The 27,118-nt window shown below is 39.7% G+C and overlaps 1 protein-coding gene across 1 annotated transcript in view; it reads right to left on the bottom strand.

The window, feature by feature from the left end:
• LRP2 (LDL receptor related protein 2) overlaps positions 1-27,118 on the bottom strand; it is a gene marked incomplete at both ends in the record, with an annotated part of 196,528 nt that overhangs the window by 134,367 nt on the left and 35,043 nt on the right. The window contains 8 exons of the mRNA XM_082658863.1: positions 1,581-1,700; positions 3,304-3,456; positions 4,608-4,727; positions 6,159-6,272; positions 6,578-6,688; positions 18,905-19,021; positions 22,538-22,660; positions 24,996-25,103. Of these exons, the coding sequence (XP_082514989.1) occupies positions 1,581-1,700; positions 3,304-3,456; positions 4,608-4,727; positions 6,159-6,272; positions 6,578-6,688; positions 18,905-19,021; positions 22,538-22,660; positions 24,996-25,103 (966 nt within the window). The remainder of the gene's footprint in view (positions 1-1,580; positions 1,701-3,303; positions 3,457-4,607; positions 4,728-6,158; positions 6,273-6,577; positions 6,689-18,904; positions 19,022-22,537; positions 22,661-24,995; positions 25,104-27,118) is intronic.

Below are 27,118 nucleotides of genomic sequence, written 5' to 3'. Positions count from 1 at the left end.
CCATAATTAAGTTGGAAGCCATGAGCTGAGACTAAAGACTGAATAATTTCATTAAGTTTATCCAAATTCAATATTTTGGGCCAAATTATATTAATATTTTAGAAATTATTTCAGAAGAAATACTTTTCTAAAAGTATTTCGTATGTGTGCCATGTTTGTTTTCATCCAAAAAACCCTAAAGAATCTCAAATTTCTACGGAGTATCAAAAGAACACAGATATCCTGGTAAAATTCTGAATCATCTATCTTTTGAAGATCCATAGATGAATACTTCATAGTAATGAATTGTTTCAGTTGCCTTCCAGATGCCTTTTCCCAACACCAGTAAAAACCCCTGTGGTCACTTTCTGCTAGTATGTCTGTTGTTCATATAACAAAAGTTAGAAAGAAGGAAAAAGAAATCAGAGCATTAAAAATTCATTGTTCAAACCCTAAAAAACTGAAAATTGATGATACTTGGCCATGTCTAATTCTCCCATCATAAGAACCCCTTCCTAATCACAGTGGGGTGCAAAGCTGGCTTACATCAAAATCAAAACTTTCCCAGTAGGAGAAATCATTCTTATCTTTCAGATAGGAAAGATGTCAGAAATATTTAGTGTACTGGTGTCTAATTCAATGCCAGCCACTGGATGGAAATAACATGATAGAGTTTGTTCTTCTTTAGTATTAGCTTCGAAAATCAATGGGATTAACAACCAGCACAGCGTGGGCACTGACTGGCCAGTGTGGTCAGTGGATCAGTGACCTGGTGACCCTCTGTTGTGTTGGGTGACCACCCTCTAGTTCCTGGAACCTGGGAAGGTTTGGACATCCTGGGAAGAGGCCAGAGGAGCAGGGTAAGGTACTTGATGGATTCAAGACAGCAGCTATTTACCAACTACATGGAAGTATTTCAGTACAGTCGACCCTTGGCATTCTACGGGGGTCGGTTCCAGGACCCCCCAGGATACCAAAATCCAAAGATGGTCAAGTCCCTTATATTAAATGGTGTAGTGTTTACATATAACCTAGGCACATCCTCCTATATACTTTAAATCATCCCTAGATTACTTATAATGCCTAATATCAATACAATGTAAATGCTATGTAAATAGTTACAAATACAATTTAAGTGCTATATAAATAGTTGCCTGCACACAGAAAGTTCAAGTTTTGCTTTTTGGAACTTTCTGCCTTTTTTTTTTTTTTTTAATCCCCAGTTGATTTGAATCTGAAGTTGTGGAATTCACGGATAGGGAGGGCTAACTGTATTTAACAAGTATGGCTATATCATTTCTGCTTCCAAGTACATAAAACACAAAACACCAAAAGACTACCTCCATCATCGGGTGGTAGAAAGATATACGCATCGCTAGTCAACTCACTCATCACACAACCACTCTTTCGCCTTGGGTGCCTCACAAAAGCTTCTCAGAGTTAAAACTTCATACTGTCATGTTTTCGGTGAGGACTGTGTTGCTCTTTGTTAATAGACATTCCTATCCACAAGTACAAACTCCGTGATGTTAGAGGGCATGGATCCCACCAATGGCGCAAGCACCGTGATGAAAGACCAGGCCCTCCCACCTGTCACTTACCGACACAGTTATGGGTGCTATTTTCGTTGACAATAAAACCTGAGGGACAGTAACACATCCCTCCAGCTGGTGACTTGTGGCATTGGTACTCACAGCCTAAGAACGGACACAAATCCACATCTAAACAGAGAAAAACACTTGGTGAAATGAACGGTGACCTCTGGACAAGGCTGATTTACAAGAAGTAAGAACTTCTTCTTTCAAAAGTAAAAGCTCAGTAAGCATGCAGCAGCCACAGGAAATCTGTCACCATTCAAGCCTTCCTGCAATACAATGCAAGAGAAAGCTCGGGAGGAGATATGGAGATATAGGTGTACGTATAGCTGATTCACTTTGTTATAAAGTAGAAACTAACATACCATTGTAAAGCAATTATACTCCAATAAAGATGTAAAAAAATTAATAATAATAATTTTTAAAAGCTCAGCACATATTTTTAACAAGTTGTAACTAAGTGTAAGCAAATCCATCAGAAGTGCTGTTTATGGAAAAATCTGGTCATAAGTCTATCTTTGTGTCAACATCATAGAAGGAAATTCCCAAGAATTCCCAAGTCACTGGACACTAAACACTAAACTCTTAACTTTTAACACTAAAAAGTTAATTAATCATGGCTAGCTTCAAGTGGTGGAATTTCAGGTGACTATATTTTTCTGTTAATTTTAGTTTTCTAACTTTTGTACTATGACTATTTAAAAGGGTCCCCAAATGAAATGCCAAAAAGAAGCCATAGAAGTCTCTTTTTTCCAGGGAAAAAAATCCCCAAAACTTTAGGGTTATAGTTAATGGCCACTGCTAGGCAACTACTAGATAATTTAGAGAGAGTGCTATTGATAAAATCAAGGTCATGAATTATATTTTCTTACAGGAAAGTCAGTTGTCCACAGAATTGATGGTTGATGGTGGGGGAATATTCTACAGCCACAGGAGGAAAAAAGAAACACTGACTCAAAAGTACATATCCCTGAAACCAGAAGCTTCTTGGAGTATATCCAGACAACACTTTTTCCATAGGTATAAGCCAGGGAATAAAATCTCCAGAACACTTTAGAGTCATCACAATTACCATTAAATCCATTCTTCCTGGGAAGGGGGAGAAGGGAGTCACAAATATTTTTAAGCTCCTCCCATCAAGAGATGGAGTCTATTTCTTCAATCCATCGAATCTGGGCTTGCTGTGACTTGTTTTGGCCAATAGAACACTAGGCAAACATGACATAAGCAGAGGCTTAAAAGAGTTTGTAGGGCTTCCCTGGGGCGCAGTGGTTGAGAGTCTGCCTGCCAATGCAGGGGACATGGGTTCGTGCCCCGGTCCGGGAAGATCCCACGTGCCGCGGAACGGCTGCGCCCGTGAGCCATGGCCGCTGAGCCTGCGCGTCCGGAGCCTGTGCTCCGCAACGGGAGAGGCCACAGCAGTGAGAGGCCCACGTATAGCAAAAAAAAAAAAAAAAAAAAAGAGCTTGTACACTGGGGTTTGCCCTTTCCACCACCATGCAAACAAGCCTGGACTAGCCATGCTTTTACTGCAGCATCCTGAGATGTGAGTGAGCTAGCCAACCCACAGAACTGTGAGAAATAATAAATGTTCGCTGGTTAAAGCCACTAAGTCGTGGGACTGTTCGTTCTGCAAACACCAACTGACAGTCTCTGTATTTGGCAATCTGTTATAGAGAAACAGACACACCTTTACCTGAAAGATGCCCAGATAAATTTCCATACTCACCACAGTGTTGTCCTACAGTGATATTGCTTTCATCTTCTCCTTCCGGACAATCTGAAGTCCCATCACAAACTTTAGTAATTGGGATGCATTTTCCAGACTTTGGACAAGCCCATTCATTTGGGTAACATTCATAAGTACGGTTAATTCTGCTTTCTGTGGGGAAAAAAGAGAGTTACTACAGGTCACATTAGAGGCAGAGCCAACTCTTTTTCAATACATGGTTAAGAGAGGATAGAGATCAGGTAGACAAGAAGTCTACAAATGACCTATATTTCACAGTAAACTAGTAGTTTCTAACTCTACGACTGACCTTTTATTGAGATGCTAAGCAGTGGCAAATGGCATTAAGTTCCACTCTTTCTAGGGGAAGCAACTCCCAGCCAGATAAGAGGAGGAAGCAGAAATGGGCCTGAATTATCAACAAACTAGATGAATAATCCATAGGAGAACATTTAGTTAATTAAATCATGAACAATAGAACTATAGGGCTATCAAGGTAATGCCAGGATTCCTATGTTTGTTTTTATGTGTGTGTGTGTGTCATTTTGAGTTGTTCAGTTTTTGTTTCGTTTCTTTAGTGAAATGTCAACAGTGTAAGAAACACCCAAATGTAGGAAAACAACTTCTTGGATCACTGAAACATGAAACAAATGGATGTTCCCAGAACAAGCATCATTCTTAATATAAAAATCTTACAGAAAAAGCTGAACGAACTTTTTGGCCAACCCAATACCTGGGGCTAGACCCACAAAGGTGACGTGCTTTATTCATGGTGTCAGCAACTTCTGAACTCTTGGAGGTACTACTGCTGATGATAACAGCATGGTGAAGGGGGCAAATATCACTGACAATCTCCTTCTCACTTCCCTGGAGAGTGGCCTTTCCCACAACTAACAATCTCCAGCTCTAAGTCATTTTTCAAGGTTATAAGGTCTTGAGACAAATCACATTTTCCCTCCTTCCCCAGCCTACTTATTTTTATATAGATACATCTAATTAAAATAAGAGTCTTAAAGGGAAAACCTTGGATAGGGCTATAGACAGGGGAGAGACTGTCCTACCTATTTGGCCTTAGTATTGGCAGGAAAGGATTATAATTTATGTTATATTTGAGTTTGGGGTCTTTTTAGGAAAAGCTAGTGGAATCACCTCTTTCCTCCCCATCCACTAATTCCCCTTAAGCCCAGCCAATCCAGAAACTTGCATGTCACACAGATAATTTGTAACAAGGAAAGTAGGAAAAACAAGTTCTGGAAAACACTTTAAGAAAACACTTTCCAATCAGAAGCTCTTCCCCTCCTTACCGCATCCGTCTTCATCGGCATTATCTACACAGTCACCTTCTCCATCACAAACCCAATTTTGATTAATGCAGAAGCCGTTGGGGCAAGTGAATTCGTTACCTTTGCAGGTCTGATAAGAACCTGGAAGAAAATGACAGCTGCACTCCAAAGATACAAACCACTCAGGAAAAATCAAAGTGCTCATCTTGCCACCTAAACTGAGCTCCTAGAAACTGAAATTTCTGTGCCCGTTTAGTTCCTTAACTATCTTGACAAAAATGAAAAAGAGGAGGAAGAGAAGGAGAGAGAAGAGGAGAAGGAGGAGAAGAAAACAGCAGCTTTGGGTCCAGGACATGAACTCAGGTGCATCAAGATTAAAAACAAGACAGTTATGTTATATGTTGTCACAGAACAGAGAACACAGACTGACAAAGATGCTATAGACACGCCAATGGCCAACATTCTCTTACTTGGCCACAAGCACAGTCATTGCTATCTAGGACCTAATGATTCTGAGTAACTCCTTCCATGATGTCACATTCTTCTCAATACAGTCCCTGAAACAAGCACAGGCGCCAGAAAAGAAATCAGGCATGGCTCACAGAAAATTAGAGTGATACTGAAAATATTTAACAACTTCTAAGGCATGGTTACCCACCAATCAAAATGGGTGTGTAGAAAATCCTTCATTCTGGTAAATAAGTGACCACCAGAAAAAAAAAAAAAAAAAAACCTGTCAATTTATTGGAATTTATAAAACTCTCTCATGGAGATTTCATATTCTAATAAAATGAGTCCGGAGGTGGCAACAATGAGAGCGTTCGTGTGCATTGCAGGCAATATCATGGAAAGAAAAGGAGGGTCAGAGTGAAAATGTGGAGGTAACAAAAGCCACCTGCGGGGCTTCCCTGGTGGCGCAGTGGTTGAGAGTCCGCCTGCCGATGCAGGGGACACGGGTTCGTGCCCCGGTCTGGGAAGATCCCACATGCCGCGGAGCGGCTGGGCCCGTGAGCCATGGCCGCTGAGCCTGCGCGTCCGGAGCCTGTGCTCCGCAACAGGAGAGGCCACAACAGTGAGAGGCCCGCACACCGCAAAAAAAAAAAAAAAAAAAAGCCACCTGCAACCATACTGAAACTTTCCCGACTCGTGATTTTAATGTGGTAAGAATTTCAAAGTAGAGAGGAGAGTTAGGGCCGTTACTATTAGGGACCTTGTCTCCCTTTCTAAGCCCTTCTCTCACTCTGTGAAGGTTATTAGACCCATTCCTGAGATATGAGTAATTTGAGAGTCCAGTGATACAATACACTCTGTATCTTTGTAGCCTAAGGAAAGAATGCAAACTGTCCATCAGCAACCCTTCAACTCTACACAGATCCTTGGAAATTAAAGAAGTCCAAGTTCAGCAACACTGCTGAGGCTCATGCCATGGGCCCTAAATGACAGTCTGGCTCCCTTTGCCATCAGACATAGTGACTCTGTGATTTGAAAAAAGTAGCACATTGGTAGGGAGAAAAAAGAAAAAACACAAAAACACTCCTAACAGCATGACCCAACGTAAGGAAATCACCGTACTGCAAGAACGTTCATCACTGCCATCTTCACAGTCAAGGTCATGGTCGCAGACGTAGGTTTTATAAATGCACTCCCCACTGTCACACTGAAACTCACTGCGCAAGCATCGGTGAGCTGGGACACAAGGTTAAGAAGGGAAAGAAAAGAGAGAATTTCAATTCCACTGTAGCCACTTAATTTCATAGGAAGATTCTGTCTCAAGTTTAAAGAGAGATTCTTATTATGCAGTAGTGTTCTGGTCAATGTTTAATAACCAGTTCTCCAGGAACATAAAAGTCCTCACCTGTAGTATCTGCCAATTTCCATGGTGTAAATACTCCACCGTGGCTGACTTCAAGCTACCAACATGAATTCACTGAACACAAACTTGGAAATGTGCATAACTGGCCAGTATAAACCAGCTTCACCATATTACTTACTGCAGTTGAGTTCATCAGAGGCGTCTCTGCAATCCGTTTCCCCATCACACTTCTGACTGGTGTTATAGCAGGCTCCATTGGCACAAGTTTTCTGCTCACATATTGGGTATCCTGAAAGAACAGAAAGAGCACGCAAACCTTAAATGAAGACGTTGCTTTAGCAATCACTTCTTGAGTGACTACTATATTCTAGACACTAACTGCTAAGCATACATTGGTAAACAAAAGATACATTCTCTGGATAACCTAAGAATGACACAAACAGCAAATTACAAACTGGATTACATGCTTAATGTGGGAAGTACAGAGTGCCGAAAGAGTGCATAGTAGGAGGGAATGGGAGCCCAGGGAAGTCTCCTCTGAAGTGACTTGCGAGTCTCAAGTTGAAGAATGAGAAGAAATTCAACTTATTTCAAAATGGAACCTTCGTTTACATAATACAAATAACATCCCAGGAAAGTAATGTACCACCACATATGCTTTGGGAAACGAAGGGCCAGTTCTTTGGCTGGAGGGTCATAGAAAGAAAACAGGCCTAGAAGCCAGGAAACCTGGGACCTGGGGTACCACTCAGTATCTATTTACTCTTACTCAAGTTGTTCATCCTCTTTGTGTCACCACTTCCCCATCCACACATTTGGATAAGTTCCTTCACAGGGTACAGGGACCTCAAAGGACAATGTCTAGTAAAGCTTTTTGAAAAGCCTGAATAACTGCTACCACATTATGCACATATGGTCACTTCACTGCTATTAACCAGATGCTTAACTCTGGTTTTTGAGATCTCACTGGAAAAATCAGCATGCCCCTTGAAGAAAAAAGGTACTGTCAGTCTCTCCCCTGTGCTTCCCCACACTTGGAACATGTATCTCTCATGATCCCTAAGTGTAGGCTTCATCCTATTGGTTGATTATCTGTTTCCCCCATGACATCATGAAACCCTCTGAGATCAAGGATCCTGTCTTACTCATTTTTAAATCCCCATCACTCAGTACAGGGACTGGGTCATTACTCACTGTGCTCCAGAACTGCTTGGTATTGCTAGAGTTATCACTTAAAAAAGCTTTTAAAAATAGTTTGAATGTCTGCCTTTTATGATCTTTTAATAGCCTCCCTCTCACAAGTATGATATCTTTCTTGGTCCATTCTTTCTTTCATTAAAGATTGTTTTCACAATGATTCTCAGATTCTCTTCTGATTTCTTTTTAAGTAAGAAAAGGGTATGTCTCCAACACCAGAGAGCACAGTCCCATTTTGTGAAGTCCCCCAATAAAGGAATAAGCACAAATATTCTCATCTCCAGAAGTTCAAAACTAGTCTGTTAAGTGTCTTTAAATACTTTAACTGCCAAAGTTACATGTAGTCAATCATATACTAAAATGGAAGGCATTTAATAACTGATTAAAATTTCTAATTTTTCTGAATTTTATTTTATTTATTTATATTTTTTAAACCCCACACTTGTTTATGCATTTATTTTTGTCTGTGTTGGGTCTTTGTTTCTGTGTGAGGGCTTTCTCTAGTTGTGGCAAGCGGGGGCCACTCTTCATCGCGGTGCGCAGGCCTCTCACTATCACGGCCTCTCTTGTTGCGGAGCACAGGCTCCAGACGCACAGGCTCAGTAGTTGTGGCTCACGGGCCTTGTTGCTCCGTGGCATATGGGATCTTCCCAGACCAGGGCTCGAACCCGTGTCCCCTGCATTAGTAGGCAGATTCTCAACCACTGCGCCACCAGGGAAGCCCCTATTTTATTTTTTAATAGCCCAAGAACCAGCTACTGTTTAGGGTTATTGATGTCTTTTCATCACTGAGATGGTGCACATTGCAGATGCACCTTCAAAGGGTCACACAGCTCAGTTAAGTAATTCTGCCTTCAAGAGATACCTAAAAGCCAGCTGAGTCCAGCAAGCGATTCCTTTCCCCCATGTGCCGGATAGCGTTTAGGGTCAGTATGCCATCTAGCCTTTCAAGAGAGCAGCAGGCAGGAAAGAAATCTTAGAAAACCCAACTCTTTGCAATAGAGAAGTTATCCATCAGGAGGAAAATTTATTTGGGCTTGGACTGTGACTCTTTCATTTAAGGTGATTATTGTAGATATGAAGGATCTGAGACAAATATGCTGGGCAGATCTCTTGTTCTCCCTGTCCGTCTTTTTGAGAACCAGTCCCATAAAACGGAAAACCAGTATCCACTAACAAGACTAAAAGTTTGCTGACATGGCTCATTCCCCCAACAAACAAGGCCAGCTTGATGTCATCAGAGAGGGTATTGGAATGGTTAGAGGTCAGCAGTTTGACACTTGGAATGAAGAATGAACAGCTTTCTTGTCTCTGTCCACGCTGATAATGAATCTCTGTCAATCAGCTAAGGACTTGCCTCAACCCCTGTACACCTTCTGGTCTCTTCTGTGTATGATTAAGTGGAGGGGTATGCCCATAGTAAAGACTGCACAGAGCCAAGACACAAAATACACAAAAGATTTGGAAAACTGTTTCCAAAAGTTTTTCCCCCTTTGGATACACACACAGAGGGAACAGGTCCAAGTTGTACACTAAGCAAAGTAAGAAATGAACAGATTCTACTCCCTTTAAAGATTTCTACTGCTAACAGTATTAATTAATGGGTTTCAATCTACCCCAGAAAAGAGGAAGTCACAATACTTTGTGATAGGGGATCTCTAAAGTCTTACTTTTTGGTTTATTTGCCTGGAGAGTCTGAGTCTAACCTTGTAAACTTTTTCCCATGGAGCAAATCCATCATGTAGCTGAAATGTCCTACAGGACTTAAAGTAAAGGGGAAGTGTAGTAAGAGAGGAGACACTGCACAAGAACACCAGAGAAACTTATCCTGCTAAGTTTTGTTTTAATGGAAAGATGGACAAACGCCTATTAACTAAGGCCCAGACCTCTAAAGTTTGTCTGATACAAAAATGCAAGAACGTCCTCATTGAACATTGTGGTACATGACTCTTTTTGAATTATGGTCTTCTCAGGGTATATGCTCAGTAGCGGGATTGCTGGGTCGTATGGTAGTTCTATTTTTAGTTTTTTAAGGAAGCTCCATACTGTTTTGCGGCTCTATTTACAATAGCCAGGACATGGAAGCAACCTAAGTGTCCATCGACAGATGAATGGATAAAGAAGATGTGGCACATACATACAATGGAATATTACTCAGCCATAAAAAGGAACTAAATTGGGTCATTTGTAGAGACATGAATGCATCTAGAGACTGTCATACAGAGTGAAGTAAGTCAGAAAGAGAAAAACAAATACCATATGCTAACATGTATATATGGAATCTAAGAAAAAAAAAAAGTTCATGAAGAACCTAGGGGCAAGATGGGAATAAAGACACAGACCTACTAGAGAATGGACTTGAGGACATGGGGAGGGAGAAGGGTAAGCTGGGACGAAGTGAGAGAGTGGCATGGACATATATACACTACCAAATGTAAAGTAGATAGCGAGCGGGAAGCAGCCGCATAGCACAGGGAGATCAGCTCGGTGCTTTGTGACCACCTAGAGGGGTGGGATAGGGAGGGTGGGAGGGAGGGAGACACAAGAGGGAAGAGATATGGGAACATATGTATACATATAACTGATTCACTTTGTTATAAAGCAGAAACTAACACACTATTGTAAAGCAATTATACTCCAATAAAGATGTTAAAAAAATTTTAAAACAGAATGTCCTCATTCACACCACCTTTTCCCTCTCCCTTCCTTTCTCCAACTTCCAAACGATACATGTCCATGTTTGCTCCTCGAAATTGGGAGCTGTCTCCAAATATACATGTCAGATTGGTGCCTGAAGACTTTTTTAATGTTTTCTCTGCTAATAATTTGGCTTGAAGCAAGAAATTTCCATGCTATAGTTCTGTTTACATAATCAAGGAGGAAGATGTGGTTTGAGAAACTCGTAGGCCTCCCAGAATGGAAATCATTCACAGCAGGGTAAGACACACATATTAGGCACTACTCTTTATTATCTTGACAGGAAGGCTATAAATACATTCTGTTCTCAGATTTTGACAAAATAGCCAAAAAGAAGACAAATTGATTCTAAAGAAAGAGAGGGCCTCTTAAAGGTATATTATGACACTTAAGCCAAGATTAAAAGGAAAACAAGAAGTTACTGATATAAGTCCTGCCCAGACACCTGGGACTTTTCAAGGTCTTGAAGTCATCCTTTATAAGTTACTTTATGTTAGCCTGGTTCCAAGGCAGGATAATCCAGTCAGAGTAATGATTTGCCAGAAGAAGTTTACTAGTTTGGCCACCAGCACTTAGCTGCAAGTACCATCCGCGAAGTTAAATAAGCAAAAACAATAATAATCATCAATAACACGTATTGAAAACTATGTGCCAGAAGCCTGTTCAAGTACTCAATGTGTATGAACTCATTTTGTTCTTATAACAACCCAATGAGGTAGTTACGCCATTGTTTCCATTTTAGAGATCTTACATACATGCCTCTCTGAGGTACAGAGAGGTTAGACAATTTGAAAAAGGTCATACGACTGGTCAGCTGGAGAACCTGAACTCAAATTCAGCAATCTGGCCCCACTACGCTTGTTCCTAACCACTATAATAGGTATTGCTACCACTTACAGGCTTCAGAGTAATAGGAAGAGAAAATTACAGGAGGAAGAATGAAATTGAATGAAAGGAAATAATCTTTAAAAGATAGCATGAAAAGAAAGAGAAGAAGCAACGCAAGGGAAAGTTTTTCTTTCTTCCTTTCAGTTTCTCATTCCACTTTGGGAAGTCTGGAGAAGTCAGGCCAAATCTAAATTTCATCAAATTATGGCATATTCTACTAAGGACTTCAATCTGGTATAATCTAAGAAATCCAGGAAACCCTATGCTAGGAAACAGAGCTTTCCAAGAGTACCAGGACAAACAAGAGAGTCCATACCAAAAAAAAACAGACCACAAAGCAGCAGGAGACCAACTTATTCCTCTCTGACCCCCCACCTCCTGTGTCAGTCAACTTCAAGTCCCTGAAGTGACTGTCATCACGGACTAGCATCTAGGGAGTGCAGTAATATGCAAGAGGACAACAGAGAAGCATTTCCTGCCTCTTTCCAAAAAAATAAATATATATATATATATATATATATATATATATATATATATATGTGGTTTTTTTTGCGGTACGTGGGCCTCTCATCATTGTGGCCTTTCCCGTTGCGGAGCACAGGCTCCGGACACGCAGGCTCAGCGGCCATGGCTCATGGGCCCAGCCGCTCCGCAGCATGTGGGATCTTCCAGGACCGGGGCACAAACCCGTGTCCCCTGCATCGGCAGGTGGACTCTCAACCACTGTGCCACCAGGGAAGCCCTCCAAAAATAATTTGAGGAGCCTTTCAATGAAAAGCATATACATAATATTTATAAAGTGTGAATAACAATTCAGTACCTTGGAAAGAGAAAGTAAATATGGTCTTCCCACGGGCTACTAGAATTGGACTAACATCAAGTTTAGTCTGAGCAGCTTTCAGGAGCCTGAAGCCAAAAAGGGAAAGACATTCACTTATATAGTTTCCCTTACCGCCCTCGCTTTGAACTACTGGGTCTGAAGTCCTAAATCCCTATCTGGTCTCTATCCATGGTGACCTGATCTCAGACCTAAGTTTAAAAAGCACCCAAAAGGCCTGTTCTGAAGAGTTTGGATCTGCAGTACCTCTTTCTTCACATACACAGAACTATCACCAAAATCTGCAAAGGAGGTTAAGACTGACATAGTTCTAATTTTTTGAAAAATAATAAAAATCTCACATGAGCCCTAGCAATGGAGTCACTGAGCCACAGGATGGAACACTGTGCCTCAAATGCTCCAGGGAATAATGCAACATATATTTATTGAAATCCACCTTCCTAGACACCGTGCTAAGAACTGGATAAAGGGATTATAAATGAAATTATAGGTGAAGTAACACAGCTTTTTAAAACTATTTCATTCAACAGATAGTAACGGGACTGCTAAGTACTAGAGAAAGTGATGAACTTCATAAAATCCCTGCTCTCATGGAACTTACATTCTATTTAGGAGGGTGGAAGAACAGACAGTGAAATAAATGAGAAAGAGTAACAGTGAGGAGTAGCTCTCTGATAAGGTGATGTTTGAACAAGAACTATTAGGGTTATCAACATGGAGGTCACTGGTGACACTGACAAGAATGTTTTTGGGAGATCTGGAGATGGACTGTTTTCAATGAGTTCAAGAAAGAAAGAAGGAGAGGAAATGGAGATAGACAACGATTAAAGACAATTCTATGTAACTTTGCTGTGAAAGGGAGCAGAGAAGTAGGGTAACAGCTGAGAGGGATCTTAGGGTCTTTTAAAAGATGGGAGATATTTATAATGTGCTTGTAAGATGAAGACTAAATAAGAGATTTTCTCTTTCCTCAAGGTTTCAGGGCTCTGAATCCTATCTCAAACTGCTAAAAAAAAAAAAAAAAAAAGGTCCGTCTGTGACGTTATATGTAAGATGCGGTCAGTCTGCTTCTTCCTTCTCACCTCGAGTAGAGAGAATAGTAAGAGCGAGGCACAGTGGGGCTGAGTTTGATGAACATGTCTGTCACCAGGCATCACTGTCCAAAGAATGACTTATCCCTCCTCTTCACTCCCTCCCAGTTATGCCCCCAGTTGGAGTTTCAACAGTTAGAAATATAAAGTTAGATATACAAAATTCTAAAGAACAGAAAGTCAGTAGAAATAAAACTTCAGAGACGAAGCCGCCCCCGTGGCAGGCAGACCAAATACTGCTGATTACCGGCAAGAAAGCCTTCATTGTAACAAGGATTTGACCCTTTCTTTGGCATTCCTAAGTAACAAAAGAGAAGTGCTGCAAACCAATGATAATTAGCAATAGTTTTACTCACACCAAAAGCATGCTAATATGGTACTTGATAAAGATGAAATAATCTGTTTACTTAGCTAAGAAAAAATTATACTATTTTTGAGCAATGGAAAGTCAGTGCAACATTATTAATTGAATGACCCATAATTGCTGCATTGTTCCGATGTTTATCTTAGACTCTGAGTGAGTGGGTTTTCCTTGATGCTAATCCCATTAAAAGCAAAATGGATGGCAGTTTCAACTCTCTGTTCCTTAAAAAATAGTGATAATTGACAAACTGTTTAATAGCAGGTGTCATTTTACAGATGGCCAGACTGAAGAGCAAAATAACTTAGGAAAAATGAACTTTTACCTGTTTCATAGCTGTACACACACACACACACACACACACACACACACACACACACACACACATATATTTTCAGAAAGTCCTCAAACAGTAGAATAACCAAAAATATCTTATGCCTTATGCATATAGGAACACAGCAGACAAAAAGACCAAATATGATACGAAACTATTTATTTCAAGGATAATCTTTTTATTGGGACCTTAATACCCTTGCCTTTCTTGCCATCTCACCCATTCTTTTCCCTCCCTTCTCCCTGCTTCCCTGAGTGGACCCTTACACACCATTCATTGTTATATAAAAGGAGTGCTTGGAATGGACACAAGGTGCTCTGTGTTGGAGCTCAAGACCTTGATCTTAGAAGCTTGAAAGAGTAAGAACTATATCCTAGGGGTCTGATCTGACAGGCGGGACTATGAACTACAGAGTCAAGCTTCCTGATCCTTTCAAATATTTGGGGAAAAGAAATAAGTCCTTCTTGGCAGTTTTCCAACATCCTCCACTATATTTAAGTGGTTTCTAGTGCCTAGAAGACCCATTCCTATAGACAATCTTATTTCTGAGAAATAGACAAATTAAAGCTATATTCATAAACTGATTCTAAGTTTGTCCAAAAGTAATTTTCCTATTCATCATGACTCCAAAAACAATAGAACAAAGTGTCATATCTCACAAAAAGGTTTTCTGTCTAAGCCTCACTTAATCCTCCATTATGTGGGAACATTGTAATTTAAAACAACTAATTAAACAGTTGCTATATATCTGAAGTGACATTTAAAATAGCTAAGTACCTCTAGGACTAAATGGATCTTAGCATGATTATCAATGGCTGCTAATATCACAAAGGGGCAGTTAGACATTAGGTGCCTCCTGATGGAAATACATACCTTTATATACAAAGTGTTGTTGCCCTTATACACACACACACACACACACACACACACACACACACAACCTTGCACGTGTTCAAGCCTCTAGACTAGTGCTATTTTCAGCTGGAGCAGGGGAGGGGAATTCTGCTCCCAGAGGACATTTGACACTGTCTAGAGACATTTTTGGCCATCACAATTGGGAGGTGCTGCTGGCTTCTAGTGGATAGAGGCCAAGGATACTGATAGCTATTCTACAATGCACAGGACAGCTCCCCACAATAAAGAATGATTTGGACCCAAATGTCATTATTTCCAAGATGGAAAAACCTTACTCTAGATCTCGCTACCAATTTCTAGGAAATACAGGGGACAGAAGAACATGTTAAAGGACATCAGAGGGTGGGTGCAATGAGCAAAACCCAGACTATGGGAAACTCCAGAACAAGTCACTTGCTAACTCCAACATATAGATTTTCTTTGGATTTTTATTTAAATGACACTGTAAAAAAATAATAAGCCAATTGAAGAATTTTTAAAACTGAATGGATATCTGATTACTTTAAAGAACAGTTATTAACTTTTTTTTTTTTTTTTGTTTTTTTTTTTTTTTTTTTTTTTTGTTTTTTTTTTTGTTTTTTGCGGTACGCAGGCCTCTCACTGCTGTGGGCTCTCCCGTTGCGGAGCACAGGCTCCGGACACGCAGGCTCAGCGGCCATGTCCCACGGGCCCAGCCGCTCCGCGGCACGCGGGACCCTCCCGGACCGGGGCACGAACCCGTGTCCCCTGCACCGGCAGGCGGACTCTCAACCACTGCGCCACCAGGGAAGCCCCAGTTATTAACTTTTATGTATGATCATGATACTGTAATGTTTCAGTCCTTATATTTTAGCAATATAGATACTGAATTATTTAAAGACAAACTTATATGATATCTGAGAACTGCTTCAAAATAATGGAGAGAAGAGATATAGGTAAGACAAAATTAGCTATGAGTTGATGTAATCACTCTGCTTTTGATTATGTTTAAAACCTTCCATAATGAAAAGCTTTAAACAATCATTTTAATAATAAAATAGCTAAGTAACCTATAGGCAAAAATGCTCTGTAAACTTCTTATACAAAAGTAAAGTATTCCAAGAGCATGGGCATAGGGTTTAGACCTAGGTTAATATCCTGGTTCGTCTACCCTTACCTCTTGATCTCTGTAAAGTGGAGATGGTCCTCACACCTACTTTGTAGTACTGATTAATGCGTATATGTGGAATCTAGAAAAATGGTACAGATGAAACGATTTGCAAAGCAGAAACAGAGACACAGATGTAGAGAACAAACGTATGGACACCAAGCGGGGAGAGGGAAGGTGGGATGAATTGGGAGATTGCAATTGCTATATATACACTACTATGTATAAAACAGATAACTAGTGAGAACCTACTGTATAGCACAAGGAATTCTACTCGGTGCTCTGTGGTGACCTAGGTGGGAAGGAAATCCAGGAGGGAGGGGATATATGTATACGTATGGCTGATTCACTTTGCTGTACAGCAGAAACTAACACACCATTGTAAAGCAACTATACTCCAATTAAAAAAAAAAAATTGAATATGATAGTGATTGATGCCCTGGGAGTGACACTCTCCTTTTCCCATTTCTCACAAGAGCTCCAATCAAAGACGGAAAATAAAATGAGGCAAATCCTCCCCCCAGTACTGGCACTTTTTAAAGACTTTGATCCAGGTCATTCATTTCCTTCCTGTACAAATCTGGCTGTGGCCAGGAGATCAAAGCACTAACAAGGAAGTATGAGGATTCTTTTTTAATTTCCTCTGATTTGCTTTTTTTTTTTACACTCTTCCTTACAGAACACATAGCAATAAATAAATGAGGTAGAGAGAAATAGGAAAAAATACCTCATTGTAAAACCTCCTTACACGTGTGAGATTCACTTTAGGGCCATGAACCCTGAAGGATTCATGACTTGTATGATTCCAGAAACAATGAGGTTTAACTCTGGTTCAACAATTACTTGTATGTACTTAAAAAAATGAACAAAATCTTGATTAAGGATTCCTGCCCAGATATTTTACAAAGCTCACTTCCTTTCCTTCATTCCTTTCTATAAGAGCTGCTTGAATGCTTGTACCCTGCCAGCTTTTTTCCAGAAGGTCCGTCGGCAAAGTCATGAGGCAGCTGTATTGGTGACTTGAGACTTGGCTGCAGGGTGTTCACATGGAATAAATCCAAACAGTCTGTTTTGGCTGCCTTTTATTTTCCCTAAAATAGCATTTCCTGCAGTACCATTGCATTTGCAATAAAGCACTCATTTTTATCCACTTGTAAATAAGGGATAAAGACACAGACTGTTGGCTGGTGGCACAGGCCTCTGGTTCTGTTCTTGCACAAGGTAGGACTTCCTCCTTCTGTAAATACAGTCCTTCATGAACAGTAATCATCAGACTTGGACCAGAGGACGAGCTGAGCTCTAGCTCTGCCACACACCATTTAACCCTGAACAAGCCACTCCATCCTTTGCTGGTTCAGTTACCTTATTCGTAAGACAGTATTATAATACTGGCCCTAATGTCCTCAGTGAGGGGTCTAATAACAACAACCACTGGAATTTACATAACACTTTGAAGTTTATACAATACTGCAAAATATAATGTATGATTTGTCTCTATTATTAATCAAAAATATTTTCTTCACTTACCACAATAAAGAATTTATTGTTTGCTTTACAAAGTACTCGAAGGGGAGTCCTTGACTCTGGACTTGCTATCTGTGACCTCCAGACACACACTACCATCTCTAAAACTGCCGGTACCAAGTCTAAATTCTCCGTAACTTTTCCAAAGTTAAAGAAGACCCAACCTAGAGGCCACACAATCTCTTTCAAAAGAAAACATGTAAGTTAGAAATTACAACAGAACTATATCAGAAATTCTGCTAGGAAATGGAAACACAAAGGCAAATAGCACAGACTCCTCTCAAAGGAAAATAACATACAAGGGAAGAAAGCATTGGAGAAGTTTTTTGTTTTGTTTTAATGTACTGTGTGATGACAGTGAGGCTGCAGCATGAATCTGGACACACATACGAGTATTTCTTCCATTAAGAGCACAATCTGAACACTACAGTAAATAGGAACAATTTGCTCATAACCAGTTTATGTTAGCTCCCACCCTCGGCATAGAGCCATATCGGGAAGTGTAGCAAGATGGCTCTTTCATTAAGCATACAATATACCAAAGGAAGGGATTTAGAAACAGTCCAGAGAGCTAAAATCCTATCAAAATGATCAAACAATAAAAGAGTTGTCCCATGAGAAGAGACTAAAACCTAAATCTTTAGTTGGAAACATAATAACCAAGAAGTTTATGATCAAGGTTTCTAAGGTACACAAAATCTATCCACCGATTATTAGAATACTAGAATATTAAAATAACTCCTTGAAGTCTGAAATGCAGTATGCCAGAAAGAATGCCAGGGAAAGATATACAAAAACTCAAAGAAGCTCTGGGTAAATTCATAAATGATAGACCTATAAGCGCTTTTGAGAGAAAATGGGTATGTCTGAGACTAAAGACAGAGTTAGATGGACCAGAGGACGGACACAGCAGCATAATTAGTATATTCTTGTATTCTAACAATTCTATATAAACCTCAAGAGAGGCAGATTACTCTTTACTCGTTTGTAAGAAGTGATTGCACTTTCTTATTTTGCTTATGGTCATATTTAAACATTATACATAGAATACTGTGACTTGTAGGCTTTATCTTGTGGTGATCAGTTACAAATTGATATAGTATTCTTCCATTACACAGAGAGCCATTTTCAAAATGTAACACGTTTCCAAGGGTAATCTGGAAAACACTGAGTCCGTAAGAGCAAAAAAACTGAGACATTTGACCTAGAAGCTTACCATGGTAACGTACTAAAAGTTAAAATTGACCAAACTGGATTTTGTACTCATTGACTTTTTGTGATTCTGTGTTAAAGTTAAAAGTTTCTTACTTCAAGACATACAGAAACTTGATGTGCTAAGGCAGGACAGACTCAGAATGTCTTGCTAAAAATAGACTCCTATCAGAACATCACCTCTAATCCACAAAAGAATCCGCCAAGAGATTTCAATAACAAGAGGCATATTGTAGGCATTTCTGTCCATCAACAAATTGATTAAAATGCCAAAGGGACAAAGGTGAAACCAAATACAGTGCAAAGACTGTAAGGGACTCACGGCAGTTTTTCTCATCAGTTCCATCCAAGCAGTCTGTGGAATGGTCACATCTGAATTCTGCTGGGATACATTCACCGTTGTCACACGTAAACTGATGGCTTGAGCATGTTCTCCCAGCTGTGAAAGGAAAAAAATATTACTTTGTAATTACTGAAAAACACAGACCAACTAACAAATATGACAGTAACATTAACCCAGCTACTCTAAGGTAGACATCTTACAATGTGAAAGCAGAAGTGTTATTATCAGGATACTATCAAAATGCCCAGAATCATATCAACATTCAAGGTTGTGAGTGTAGACAATTATATTATCAACATGTGTTGAGAATACAATATAGCTTGAAAACCTATACAGTAAAAAGGATGAATGAAATAAGAATTTTGCAGGTATAGGTATTAATCAAGGATCAGTAAGGTCCCCCTCATTGAAATCCTTGTTTAAACAAGAAGGAAACATGCCAAAGAGTAAACAGTGGTTATTTCTGAGTATTAGGAATGTGGGTGTTTTTTTTTCTTTAGAGTTTTCTCTACCATATAAGCTTTCCACATTGAATACCTGTCAATTTCATAAACATAAATTTAAGCTAGCTTGATTTTATCCTAAGTTGATTAGGGTAGGTGAGAGCAGAGCACCAGTAGTTTATCAAATTTGCCTCTGGATAAAACAGACAAAATCAAATGAATCAATATTCCAAGCATCATGTGAATTCTATTCTGTGAGTCTGAGGCAGGAATTTTTTTTAATTTATTTATTTTTATTTATTTATTTTTGGCTGCATTGGGTCTTCGTTGCTGCACGTGGGCTTTCTCTAGTTGCGGCGAGGGGGGCTACTCTTCGTTGTGGTGCGTGGGTTTCTCATTGTGGTGGCTTCTCTTGCTGCGGAGCATGGGCTCTACGCACACGGGCTTCAGTAGTTGTTGCGCAAGGGCTTAAGTGTTTGTGGTTCGTGGGCTCTAGAGCGCAGGCTCACGAGTTTTGGCGCACGGGCTTAGTTACTCCACAGCATGTGGGATCTTCCCAGACCAGGGCTCGAACCCGTGTCCCCTGCATCGGCAGGCAGATTCTTAACCACTGTGCCACCAAGGAAGCCCTGAGGCAGGAATTATGATGGGACTTTTTAATTGTCCACATAAGAGAGAAGCATTTGGGGAAAAGATGATCTAATAAAAAAATAATGTAAAATTTAAAATGCAAGAGTTACCTTATAAAATCCATACTCATTTAAAATAGTATGGAACATTGCTCATAAATTACTGCTGTAAAGTTATTTCCAGTCTCCCCAAGCAGTTGCCCTTGGTAGTTCCCATCCCCTCTATGTAGTATTATTATCAAGGGGTCATCCACCACACACTGCATCACAATCTACAGCTCAGCTTTCTTCCTACTCCGTGTGGGGAGCAAGGGAAAATGGAACCAAATGGCACATCTAGCCAAAAGATAAATAACCCACCATTCATTCATTCAGAACCTACTATCAAGAACCTACTATCTGCTAGACAGAATACCAAGCCTTAGGGATACAAGCTGAACAAAGCACAGTCACTGCTCTCCAGAGCTTCACGATCTAGCACTGAGTACCTACTAGGTCACCCTTTTCCTCTAGGACCTTTGAGAGGCCAGCCAGAAACATCAGAGCCCAGAACAGATTTCCTAGAAACAAGGATTTCTGCCTGCTCCTTACTATGCCTGGTACTTTTCCTTCCTCCCTTCAGTCCTTCTGAACTAGTGTCCCCCACCTCCCTCCCTTTTTGCCACTCCACCTCAGATCCGGATGCACGTAACTGGACCTGATGTAGATATGCCGTGCTCCTATCTGGCCTTGACTAGCTCCTGTCTGTGCCCTCCTCAAGACTGCCATTTGTCACCACCACCACCCTCCCCAGCCCTACATAGTTTGCTGGTTTCCCCTGAACCACTCTGTCCCAAGGATCACCATCTCTTTGTTGCTGGCAGACCTCATGACCAGCACTGACAAGCCCTAACAGATTGTTTAATTATACAGTCTACATTTTACCTTTACACCAAAGTATTGAGAATTTCCATTATCTTCCTCAAAAGAAGGCTTCTAGTGGCTCGACTGAAGAGAGTTCATACTCCCATTGCTGGACTCAAAATTCCTGGACTTAATTCTAATTTTTTATAAATACATCCAGAACCTATTGAAGCCCACAGCATCTCCACTGCTAGTCACCTAACAAACAAGTTCCCACATGACGTAGCCATCAAAAATATCTGTTTCTTCTTTGATCTTTGTGGACAATGTCCATGTGAAAATGCCAACAGGATCTTGGCTATCTCAAAACCAACACACAGTGATGACAGATGTCCATGATTTGTGGGATGTGCATTTAATGAAACAGAATGTGGGGAAGTTTAAAGGTGAATGCTACACAGTGATCAGAGCTGGACTTTTCCAGAGGACAACTGAGGTCAAGAGCCTGAGGTGGTTCATTACAGTCTTGTATCTTCTCTCCAATTTCCATCTCAGTCCAACTTAGACTCGCTAAAAGGTTTGAGTTTGGGGGTTTTTTGTTGTTGTTTTTTTTTGCTTTTGTCTTATAAAAACACAGGGAAAAGATGTTGATGTTTTCTCTTCTAGATATTGAAATTTGAATTATGGGAATGTAAAAGTCAGGACTTCTGCGGCTTTTATGCAATCATGAAAAGCCAATAGGCTAAAAAGATGGCAGGGCAGGGCAGAATAGTGGAAGAAAACTGGATGATGTCACTGATCCAAGGAATTGAGATTTTCCATTATCTTCCAATCAATTCTGGAACAATGCTACATTTAGGCTTCTTGGGTGAGATAATAAATTCCCTTTTTGCTTAAATTTTTTGAGTTGTGTTTTTCACTCTTTGCAGTCAAAAACATCCCCATTGATACAAGAATAATTTTAAATTATACAAATATCCTTAAGAGAAAGGAATGCTGCAGATGACAGACATCTTTCTCACATGTTGCCATCTTACATTCACCCAAGATTATGCTCTTGTCCAAAATTGTTTAAGCCCAATAAAACACTCTTTTCCAGTTCCATCCCAAAGAAATCAGAATGGAAGTGTCTCTTCCAGGTTACTGCCCTGAACCCCCTCAATGTCCAGGAATCAGCAGTCGCCAACGTCCTCTTCCTTGCTACTACTTGCTTTCTGGTTCCAGCTCATCCTACGACGGCTCTAGCAGCTGTCACTGAAGTGCCTCCGACAGACCTCCACTTCCACTCAGTCAGAAAGAAGAGAGTGTAATAGTGGGGCAGAAGGGGTGGAAGGTTTTGCCTGCACAGTGTGCTCCAGGAGCACGTGGACCCATCCAACTGCCAAGCAGACAAATGAAGACCTCCACATACAGATACCAATAGGTGTTTTGTTTCTTTCTTAAGCATAACATAACCTGAGTTAAATACTGGGAATCTATCCCATGTCCAAGTCACTGGCTATATCGATAATTCTTCAGCACATTCACACTTTCAGTATCATCCAACCCCTGAGTGAGACGGCTGGCACAGGTTCCCTTGTCCTTCAAGGCCCAACTCTGCATTTATAAAGATTCATTCCATTGTGTTTTGTATTTGTAACAGGTTGGAATTTAAGGTGTCCAAAGGGCCAAAACAAGATTCCTCTACAAGCACTTACGGCAATGCCGCCGTTCATCTGAGCCATCGATGCAATCTTCTTCCTCGTCACACACCCAGTGGGCAGGGATGCATAGCTCCTCACTCTGACACAGGAACTGGTTGGAACGGCAAGTAGGGTGAGCTAAAATAAACCGGAAAAAAACTCATTATGTCTAACATCCACCCTATTATACCAACAAACGATGCTCGTCTCAAAAGAAGTATGTCAACTCCTGCTCAATATATTTGATAGCAAATATAAAAAACCTTAGAGCCTGTGGAGTTTAACCAGTGTTCACTGTCAAGTAATCTCAGCAATGGCATCACAACAAAATGCTGATCCAAAGCAATACAAAATACAGAGAATAAAACAAACAGCCCAAACACATATTCATACGAAGTTATGACCAAAAAAATATTAAATTTTTAATTTCAATAAAATCAACCATGAGTTTATAATTATTAAATTATTTGAAGTGTTTTGTAATAACTAATAGTAAAACATCATGATAAATTGTAAAATCCATGAGATTTGGAAAACAAGACCCAAAATCAAATAATTTATTATTTCCACAATTTACTTGCTTTACAATCTTCAGCAGGTTCTCTGAATCGCAATGTATGCATCATAAAATGGGGACTATATTTTTCTCACGGTGTGCTATAAAAAATAAGTAGAATGGAATATTACTCAGCCATAAAATGAAACGAAATTGAGTTATTTGTAGTGAGGTGGATGGACCTAGAGTCTGTCATACAGAGTGAAGTAAGTCAGAAAGAGAAAAGCAAATACCATATGCTAACACATATATATGGAATCTAAAAAAAAAAAAATGGTTCTGATGAATCTAGGGGCAGGACAGGACTAAAGATGCAGATGTAGAGAATGGACTTGAGGACACGGGAAGGGGGAAGGGTAAGCTGGGACGAAGTGAGAGAATGGCATGGACATATATACACTACCAAATGTAAAATAGATGGCTAGTGGGAAGCAGTTGCATGGCATGGGGAGATCAGCTTGGTGCTCTGTGACCACCTAGAGGGATGGGATAGGGAGGGTGGGAGGGAGGGAGACGCAAGAGGGAGGGGATATGGTGATATATGTATATGTATAGCTGATTCACTTTGTTGTACAGCAGAAACTAACACACCATTGTAAAGCAATTATACTCCAATAAAGATGTTAAAAAAAAATAAGTAGAGTAACATATGTGAAAGTACCATGTAAATAAGTTGCGAGTGATTGTCATTGGTATGTTTTTATCATCATCGTTATGGGACATTGATAAATTGTTGGTATGACTGCTCAATTATTCCTTTATCTCAGAACACACTGTTCCTGACTTTCTGCTCCTAGTGTTTAACCTAAAATGAACTCAGTAAGCCCAGAGGAGGCAAATAGATAGCACTTGATCATATCTCTACAAATAGAACTACTCCCGTACTCAAAGTGTGGTTTCCAGACTAGCAGCATCAGCATTACCTGGGAGCTTGCAGAAATGCAGAATCTCAGGTCCCACCTCAAACATATGGAACTAAGCCCTACACTTTAACAACCTCCCCAGGTGATCCATTTCTGCATGAAAGTTTGAGAAGCGCCTTATAGGACCTAATCCCCACACTTCTCCCATTTTCAAAAGCATCGTCATCCAAACAATACACCAAAGTTTGTCCTGTTGTGCCACAGGATGGCCAACGATTCAAAACAAATTTTCACCTGCTTTCTTGGTTTTTGGATGATAACCCTTGCCTGTTCACCTGTCAGAATGAATGAAATTGCAGTAGTGTGATGGATCACCTATGGCAAGGTGGGAGAGCAATGGACATAAGGGTTGGGATTAGTGCACCAACTGGGAAGCCTTTAATAAATAATTTAGCTTCTCTATGCCTCAGTTTCCTCATCTGAAACCTACCTCAGAGTATTGTTGAGAGAAGTAAATGAAGAAATATGTGTAAGTGATTTTATAATTCTTCTAAATTAAAGAGTTAAATTGGGGGTTTATAATATTATCATGTTTTTAACTATTATTTAAAAAACATAAACCACACTAGCCCCTTCTGTGACCTCTTGATAGTAATGCACACAAGTTCTACTATATCCTTTTTATAAAAACAGACTCTTCCTTGAATTACAAATCACAGCAGTACAGACAACATTATTTTTTTATTCTTGTTAGTGCACAAAATTTGCAGACTGAATAATCTGAAATAATCGTTTATAGGCTTCAGAAAACAGCTCAGAAAGTTGGTTCCATACCAAGGTCATGGGATAAGAGTAAGATAGAAACTGATGTGAATTGAACCTCGTGATCAAAAGGGACTGAATTCTTAATGCCACCAGTTCTCCATCTCAAAAGATTGGCGCTCAGTCCAATCTACTACTAAAGGCACAACTCTTTCTCTTTGTTACAGCTGAAATGACCATGAAGCACTTCTGCTACTCAGAACAGAGCTTAGCCCCACCGCTCTTCACTTACGGCAGCCAATTTCATCCGAGCCATTCGCGCAGTCTCTGGTCCCATCACACCGCCAGGACGCAATGATACAAACCCCAGGTTGGCACTGAAACTCATCACTGTGACATTCTGTAATCCCACAAGCAAGAGAAAGCCAGTTTAAAAAGTTACGCACACAGATATTTCAAAAAAAATACAAATTTTTGATGAAAACAAAAAATTATTCAACTAATTAGTAATCAAAGAATGTAAATTATTTATACAATTAGGAAAACATTTTTATGATTATATTCTGTGTCAGGGTCTGCAGGAAAGTCATTTTCACACACCGCTGACTAGAGTGCACCTTGAGGTAACCAATCTGGAAAGCAGTTTGACAAAAGGTATCCTGCTTTTTAAAAGTGCTTATTCTTTAACTTAATACTTTTACCTCTAGGTAATTTTTTTTCCCCTTAAGGAACTAAGCAGAGAATTAAAGATTTATGTGTAGAGGTTTTCATCATAGTATAATTTATAATAAAGGAAATTGCAAACCTTGTAAATGTCCAATAATATGAAAATGAATAAATTTTCTTATATCTGTATATATCATATTAGGAACTCATTAAAATAGTTATGAAGAACTTCTAAATGATTTGGAGAAATATTTGTAATATTTCATTACACGTTATAACAAAGACAAGGACGTCAAATTTTACCTGTAACAGAGTCATATATAGCAGAAAAAAAGCACAGAAAAGGCCAGAAAGTTAAGGGTGGTTATCTCTGATACCATCATGAGTAACTTTTCATTTGTGGTACTGTGCTTTTTTCAGTTTCCCACCCTACAGTCTTTTTAAGTGCCTTTTTATTACTAAATCATATACAGCAATTTATGTTTCTTCATTCTTAGATACAAGACCAATATTATGGCTTTTTGCTTGTAACTTATTTGTAAGATGCCAGGTACGGCTCTTCTCTGCCAACAAACAAAAGCCAAAAAACAAACAAACAAAAATCTCGGCAGCCAATCAGAGTGCACAAACTTGGCATCAAACTAGCCACACTTCCAAGGGGCAGTGATATCCCCTAGTGATACCAGAAAGTGAATATAACTTAAACAAGTACATTTAATTCAACGAGTATATCCTGCAGTTTTCCTAGTTCTCCCCAGGGGACTAATTTGGCAGTTAGCGATCCTCTGAGTTTCCCCAAATATCTGACCAGCAACCACCCCATACATTATGTGCCAAGTACGAATTTTATTTTTAAGAGAGCAGCCAACACCAGCCCAACGTGGAGAAGACTCAAAATTATTCTTTCACAAACCCATGGTGGTAGAGGAATAATTCGGGGGGGTTGGAAGAATAATTATACTTTCCCCATGTATTTAAGCAATCATGCTAAATTACCCATTTCAGTGTTTGACTAATTAAACTGAAATTAAGGGAATATACAGATCAATTACCTACTCCTAAAATAAATAAACAATGTGCTATCCTGTCTTGTGTAAATGCAGGCCTATCATGAGCATGACATAAACACAGTTAAGTGATCTATTCCTAGGGGATATAGGTTACTTTGTTCATGGAATGTTCAAATCTGATTGTCTGGTAGTGACATACTGATTTATAATGTATGCTGCAAATGGTCAGAAACTTTCCTTGGCTAAATGGTGGTACCGAGTGGTACAGGAATACGTACACCCAAATACCTTCTATAGACTAATGCATGATGGTGGTTGGTGGTGCAGGTCTGGGGTTGGTGGTGCAGGTCTCTTATCAACTACCTTTAAAACACAACAACCTCCCTTGCAAAAATGCCCCTAAGGAATGTACAAATTCACTCTGGAATCCCAGAACTTCTCATTGGATTTTGTTCTACAAAGCAATATTTCCATGAGAGATTAGAGGCTTTGGAGGTTTAGCTATTAACACAACATATATTAAATCACTTTTATCAATTAGGTCTATTGTTAGAAATCCAACATAATACATTTGTAAATTCAGTACATTTGTTTCCCTTAGTATCTAATAATTTCTGGTTGAAAAATTATAACAATCTAAAGGTCAGTCTACTTACAAAGAGCTTCCTCTTGCTGGAAAAATCATACACTTAGAAACTGAGCATACTGAAGCAAATTCTCAGAATAATATACTGCCTGT

This window comes from Grampus griseus (genome assembly GCF_964374135.1).
Source record: "Grampus griseus genome assembly, chromosome: 7".
NCBI classification, from domain to species: domain Eukaryota; kingdom Metazoa; phylum Chordata; class Mammalia; order Artiodactyla; family Delphinidae; genus Grampus; species Grampus griseus.
Note: the sequence above shows the minus strand (reverse complement) of the source record. Positions and strands in the feature narration are given on the sequence as shown.